Source organism: Chanos chanos, chromosome 3 (genome assembly GCF_902362185.1).
Source record: "Chanos chanos chromosome 3, fChaCha1.1, whole genome shotgun sequence".
Classification (NCBI taxonomy): Eukaryota; Metazoa; Chordata; class Actinopteri; order Gonorynchiformes; family Chanidae; genus Chanos; species Chanos chanos.
The window spans coordinates 9247122-9254572 of record NC_044497.1 but is presented as its reverse complement, the minus strand read 5'-3'; the positions used below and the strand labels follow the sequence as shown (position 1 = coordinate 9254572).

The 7451-nt window shown below is 39.8% G+C and overlaps 1 protein-coding gene across 1 annotated transcript; it reads left to right on the top strand.

Annotated features, from left to right (window-relative positions):
* Positions 1–4713: 4713 nt before the first annotated feature.
* On the top strand, positions 4714–6104 carry LOC115808077 (arylamine N-acetyltransferase 2-like). The gene is made up of 2 exons (XM_030769334.1): positions 4714–5224; positions 5273–6104. The coding sequence occupies exons 1-2, from the start codon at positions 4714–4716 to the stop codon at positions 5602–5604; spliced, it is 843 nt and encodes a 280-aa protein (XP_030625194.1). The 3' UTR covers positions 5605–6104.
* The last annotated feature ends 1347 nt before the right edge of the window (positions 6105–7451 follow it).

The following is a 7451-nucleotide window of genomic DNA, read 5'->3' as shown; positions in this document are numbered from 1 at the left end:
TCTTTTTTTTCTTCTTTTTTTTTTTTTTTTTTTATTGTTTATACTTGTGTCTGGGACAGTTTGTGATTTACCTCAGTTTAAAAAAAAAAAAAAAGAGGCTTTGCTTTTCATCTTTATTTTTGTTTTTTCTTGTTGTTGTTATTGTTGTATTCCTTCCTGTCCTTGAACTAAAGGATTGCTGGAAAAAGTTGTCACTGTTCTGTTTAGGCAAGCTGCCAAGCTGGTCTCTCTATTTTGTACATGTAGTTAATAAAGGTTGAGATTTATATGGAAACAATTAAAAGACCTTCTTAATATGTCCAGTGTTGTCATTCACACGTATCTGTTTTACAAACAAGTCTTGATATACATTTACATGTTTAGTAGAACTAGAACCCATGTCGACAATCACTATCATTTCCTTTTTTGGAAACGGAAACAAAGGCAAAACAGCAGTGAAGCATGATTAATACAACTGTTAGGTAACTGTTTGTGACTTTCAATTTCTATGTTCAACACTAAGATCACTGAGTCTATGACTTGGGTATGAGCTTAGATTTCTGTAAATCTACATAATTTCTGATGAGAGTCATCTCAATTTGAGATTGTGAACAATGAGTTCAAATTTAGATACTTCAAATGTTTACATACAGATACATTTGACGCCTTGCTGTCACTTACAAACGAGCGCATATTTACATACATTCAAACATGATATAATAAAAAGTGGTACAGCTAGACTACATTTTCTGATACTAAAATAAAAGAATGAGGTATTAAAAATATAGATTGCTCTCTAAACTATCCATTAAGTGTTTTCCCTCAAAAAAGTCAATACTTTCTAAGTTCAAGCAGGGGCAATTAGTGGTTACAAAGTATTTTTGGACAACGTTCAGTTTGGTGTATCTGTCTCCCCTGCATGTTCAGTCATGAAGTGAGACTAAGGGTCTTGCCTCATAAGATCCACTTAAAAGTAGCAATACTGTCCTCTTTGGTCAAATCTTTAACATCACCAGTGCCAATGTTCATTTCTGAGGAAATGCTGAGTTCTCCACAGTGCTTTACGTGATACTTTTTCAGGTTTCTTTTTGAGTGACGTCTTCCAGGCTTGCCACAGGCTCTCTCTGTGGTCCTGTCTCAGAGTCTGTTTGACGTCCTTCCCCAAGGTCACCGGCAGGTGTTATTCCAGACTCTTTTTGTTGACATTTTTGGAGTAACTGTACTGATCCCAAACCAAGCCCCACCCGTTCCTCAATGTCATTCTGTGTGTTTAACACTTCTGAATCTTGCATTCCTGCCTGGGAAATTTCTCCATCAGCTTTATGGGCTACGTTGTTCCCTGCAGTAGCATTAAGGCCCAGAGAACGCATTTGGAGTAGACGCCTCCTCGCATGAATCCGCTGGTGACAGACGTACCCTCGCTCGGTTAGCTGATACACATTGCAACTCTCACAATAATACGGAGTCACCACATTGTGCCTGTCCAAGTGTTTGCAATACGCATCAGTTTTCTGGAACTTTTTATCACACAACTTACACGGAAGTTTACACCCCGGGTGAACCGTTTTGATATGCTGTGATAGGGCACCTTTTATCTGAAACTCATCCTCACACACAGGACACGGAAAGGTCGTGTCAACAGAGTGATTTCGCATGTGAGACTTCAAACTACCCTTGTTCTGGAATCTTCTGTGGCACTGAGAACAACTGAACAGAGCTGTGGACTCTAGGTTCTCGTGAATTTTTTGGTGGGCTTTCAGAAATGCTTTAAGTGTAAATCTTTTCTGACAGTGGTTACACTGGTAGATTCTACCTTTGGAGCCAGAGCCATCTGCGTGACAGCTTTCATGCTGCATGAGCACGCCTCTATTACGGAACCCTTCTCCACAGTAAGAACAACGGAAGGGTTTATCTGAGGTGATGATTTGTTCATCTGTGTCAGATTCTGGGTTAGACATGTCGCTACAGCCACTGTTATCTTCATTTTTTATCATCTTGGCTTGCAGCAGCTGTAGCCGGTCATATCCTTGTGTGTTCCCCTCATCGGTGAGCGAGCGTTCATCTTCCTCGTGTTTAACACCGTGGACGGATCCCGTGTTCAGTTCCTCTTGAAGATTCACATTGACACCTAATTCAAACTCTAGAGGTTCGTCCTTCACACAAGCTAGTGATATTGCTTCAATGATGGTGGTCCCAGATTCTTCCTCCATTTCAGTTCCATTCTCTGCTGTCTGTCAGATTACGGGGAAACATTGAGGTTACTGGTGATCTACAAATACTTCCAGTCTGATACATCTGGTGTGCATATTTCAACATACAATTAAGAGTCTTTTTTTCGTTTCATTTTAACATTTTTTACAGAGAAGGTGTGTGTGTGTGTGTGTGTGTATGTGTGAGAGAGAGAGAGAGAGAGAGAGAGACTTGTATGTGTGTCAGGAAGAGAGATAAGTTTAACGTGAAAGATCCATTTCAGCTAACGCCATGTGTCATCTTTGGCAGACTGGTCTCACTGTAGCGTAACACGACCTCGTAAGCAGGTGCGTACACAACAGTGTGCTACCAGTCGTGGGATGTTAGGTCAACTTACTGTGTTGGAATTCTGCTCCTGCAGTTTTGAGAGGTGTTCAGGATATATGGTTGGAACTGCATCGACATTCAATATTAACCGCGTGGTGAAACCAAGATCCAGTTTTGTGAAACTGCTCTCTGAAAAGTGGTCGCCACAAACGCGACTGGAAACTGGTACGTTTTCCCCATCTGTACTTCTTTCGATAAATTGTAGCCACTGGCTACGTCTTCTGGGGTCCTCGGGTAGTATGTAGTGAATAATTGTGTCCGATTTGTTCGGACAACCACCAACAGCACATTTATGTATCATAACTGCGACTTCTCTTTTAGCTGGATTTTCAATTAGTTACATAACAGTTCAGATATCAAATTATCTCAATTCCCTGTTATGAAAGGCTAAAATGCTAACAATAACGAAGAACTGCACGATTGGTAGGTTTAGCGAGCGCTCCAAGTACGTTATTCATCTATTTTTCAGATATCCGCAAAGTCTTTTCTTTCCAACTTAACTATCTGGCTGTGATATGTTTAATACCATACACACGCAACTGTTTCTATTAAGAAGCAGATTACTACCTAAATCCTGTTTTTTCTATCTTTCTTCAAAGCATGAAGTTTGAGAGTTTCAAAGAGGCTTTCTCTGTGTTTCCACAACTAGAACCAATCAACGCGACGAGGATCTCTATCGCCATCTATTGGGTTGGGGATCATTGTAAGCTCTCTTAAAAATTAAATATGTACACCATTTGGTATTTATACACTGTAATACTATGGACAGTCACTCAAAATTTGTCACAAAAGTTGTCCATCCTCCTTAGCGTCGGTGTGGTGACAGTAATCCATCTTGCCTTTGTAGCACCCTCTCTACTGCAAAGAGACTGACTCAAAATTAATGTTACTGTGAAGTAAGTAAACAAAGTTTGGCCAACTTACTGTGTTGGAATTCTGCTCCTGCAGTTTTGAGAAGTGTTCAGGATATATGGTTGGAACTGCATCGACATTCAGTATTAACCGCGTGGTGAAACCAAGATCCAGTTTTGTGAAACTGCTCTCTGAGAAATGGTCGCCACAAATGCGACTGGAAACTGGTACGTTTTCCCCATCTGTACTTCTTTCGATAAATTGTAGCCACTGGCTACGTCTTCTGGGGTCCTCGGGTAGTATGTAGTGAATAATTGTGTCCGATTTGTTCGGACAACCACCAACAGCACATTTATGTATCATATTTGCGACTTCCCTTCTAGCTGGATTTTCACTTAGTTATATAACAGTTCAGATATCAAATTATCTCAATTCCCTGTTATGAAAGGCTAAAATGCTAATAATAACGAAGAATTGCACGATTGGTAGGTTTAGCGAGCGCTCCAAGTACGTTATTCATCTGTTCTTCAGATATCCGCAGAGTCCTTTCTTTTCAACTTAACTATCTGGCTGTGATATGTTTAATACCATACACACGCAACTGTTTCTTTTAAGAAGCATATTACTACCAAAATAAAGTTTTTCCCATCTTTCTTTAAAGCATGAAGTTTGAGAGTTTCAAAGAGGCTTTCTTGGTGTTTCAACAACTAGATCCAATCAACGCGACGAGGATCTCTATCGCCGTCTATTGACTTGGGGATCATTGTAGGCTCTCTTAAAAAATTAAATATGTACACCATTTGGCATTTATACTGTAACACTGTAGACAGTCACGCAAAATTTGTCACAAAAGTTGTCCCTCTTCCTTAGAATCGGTGTGGTGAGAGCAATCCGTCTAGGCTTTGTAGCACCCTCTCTACTACAAAGGAACTGCCTCAAAATTAATGTTAATGTGAAGTATGTAAACAAATCAGAGAAAGTAGCTCACGCAAAGATATGACAAAAAGTTATTTTATGCATTTATGCTTTTCTGTGATTTGTGTTGGATTAACCATTAAACTATTGGTTGCTATAACTGAAGTAGACTTTATGGGTTTTTTTGCAAAACAATAGGAACATTGTCCTGACAGGTCCTGACCAGTGTCACAGGTGAAAGTTACGTCAGCAGAAGTAACCTACTGTCTACCACGGTGCTATAGGCTACAGAGAGAAGTGCCCATAAAGAACGCAACTGGTCGTTTCGTAATCCAACTTAGTTTCACTTCTTCCTTCAGCGTTTGTCCTCTCTGGCGCTGTACTACCGAAATGGATGTTCAAAAATATCTACGTCGAATTGGCTGCGCTGATCCATGTCCTCCGACCCTAGACACACTCCGATACATTCACCGAAATCATTTGCTGAATGTACCCTTTGAAAATTTGACTATTCATTCCGGGGGATGGGTGAACCTTGAACTCCCCTCGCTTTATGAAAAAATAGTCCTACAGCGTCGCGGAGGGTTTTGCTTTGAGAATAATGGTCTGTTTTCCTGGCTTCTGGTCCAGCTAGGATTTGAGGTGACAATCTTATCTGCTCAAGTGAGGAACCGTTTCACTGGATTGTATGGACCGCCGTTTGATCACTTTATTATGCAGGTCACAGTCGACGGCCATAGATGGCTCTGTGATGTGGGCTTTGGATCTGGATTTGAGCTTCCACTTTCCCTTGAGACTGACGGTCCCCAAAAACAAGGACGTGGAGTTTATCGGTTAAGACATCAAGGCGAGACTATCTTTCTAGGAACCCAGTCAAGTAATCAAAGTGAAGTGAAACAGAGTACTATTGAGGGCGGAGCGAGTGCACACGCGGGAATGCAAAAGTCAGACCAGTGGACCGAACTATACAAGTTTACTCTTGAACCACGTCGTCGAGAAGATTTTCATGCCATGTGTGACTACCATCAGACATCACCAAGTTCAGTCTTCTTCTGCAAGTCTCTTTGTTCCCTCCTTTTGACACACGGAAGAGTCACATACATGGGCCGAAAACTGAAAGTTACCACCTTTTCTCCCGAGGACGGACAGCAGCAAATAACGGAAACGGACCTATCAGATGAGGAGATCCCGGAGATACTGAAAGAAAAGTTTGGAATCGTGCTTCCATTTCCACTTATTCCAAAAGATATCGAGATAGTGCCACCTGCAGTAATCTATTAATTTTTCATTCTCATTTCAAAGCACTATAGTTTAATCTTGGCGAGATTATTAACTGTTAAATGGCGGGATAAGTGATATTCCAACAGTCCTGGTGTACTTAAATTGCTTTACAGGTCGGTGCTTTGAGGTAACATGGATATCGAGGAGATTACAGGGGGATGTGATTAAGACCTGCAATTCCACTATAAGCACCATCAAAACTAGCGTTCACTTAACGTCAAAATACAATTCTTATACGCAGGTCGAGAAAGTTTTAAGCATTCCCTTTGTACCGTATACTTAACCGTTTATATGAAATAACTATGTTCATTAACAATCATTTGATGTTTTTTGTTACTGAACAAGTAAACTATTATGTCTTAGAAGACCTTCCATCTTCCTTCAGTGAATTCAGCCGTGGTTTGGGGTACTTGCCATAGAACTTAGAGAGATGATAGAATACTGGGAATAGTTCTTTCTTAATCAGCTGTCTGTAATATGACAACAACACTGCTGTGCACCACTGCTGTATAAAAATAATAATTAAAAAAAAATCACATTCAGGTAAAATGTATCTGTGTTGTAAATGTGTCAGTTGCAAATGCCATTTTAAATACACATGTACTGTAAAGAGAACACGCTTACTTCAAATAAGACGCAAGCAAGCAGAACAATAAGAACGTTTATTTATTTATTTTTTTTTAAAGAAATTACAAAGTGTCCAAATAGCCATGAACCACTAGATTACGTTCAGCTATTTGATTTTCCTTTACTGAAGGTACAGTTAACATTCTGGGCTATGATTTTTTTTTTTTCTCTCTCTCTCAATTTGCTGAGAAGTTTAATGGACAAGTTCAAAAAAATCTATTAATAACACACTGTGCATCCAGTTACTACACTTTAACCTGCACAGAGAATATAACTGCTTAATGACTGTTGTTTGGCATGTCTATGTACATGACTTCTGGAGGAAAAAAAAAAAAAAAAAGTAAAGGTGATCCAAGAAGACAGAGACACAAGGCTCTAACGGAACTAGTGTTTGAGGAAGCGTACCTAACCCTGCAAACCCCATTCAAACAGTATCAATACAGTGTCGAAATGTGGGAGAGGGAGAAACGTCATCAAGTAGGAAACGGAGCAATATGTGCAATGTCATATATTACTTTACCAAAAGACCCATTATAAAAGCCTGGATAACGTTACACTATGAAGGATACCCATCTAGCTTAATCATAACATGTGACACCAACTGAAGTCGTTGAAATGAAATCTCATGGTTGCAAAATAAATGCATATGTGCTTTAGCCCTTTAGCTCATGGGGGGGGAGAAAAAGTGACGAGAAACATACATGAATTACAACAGGTCCTGTTTAACTCATGGGTATGTCAACCACCACGAGTAATTTAAAAAGTATATCAGAGCCAACAAAAAAACAACAATTTAAAAAAACAACAACAAATAAACAAACAAACACATGACCTCTGGTCACGCATGAGATCATGTGATCTGTCTCTCTATTTTGCAGTCGGCAGCGGAGGACCAGTGTTATTGCAGAGCGGTCAGAAATGCTCTAAGAAGTGCAATGCTTGTCAATATCATAATCAGTATCAACACAAACACATTTTGTAGAACAATGCAAAAGTAGGACAATAAGTATAAACCCCTTGGGGTGATATCATTCTGAACTTGTTCTGAAATGAATCATCTTTTTTTTTTCCTGAATGTGACCTTTCTACTGTGTGACCTTTCTATTCTGTTGTCCAATGGGACATTTGTCCCACAACATTAAAGTGAAGCATTGGAGTATGCACATGTTTGCACATGTGCATACCCACACACAACACTTGTCTTCCTCAAACACAGGAAA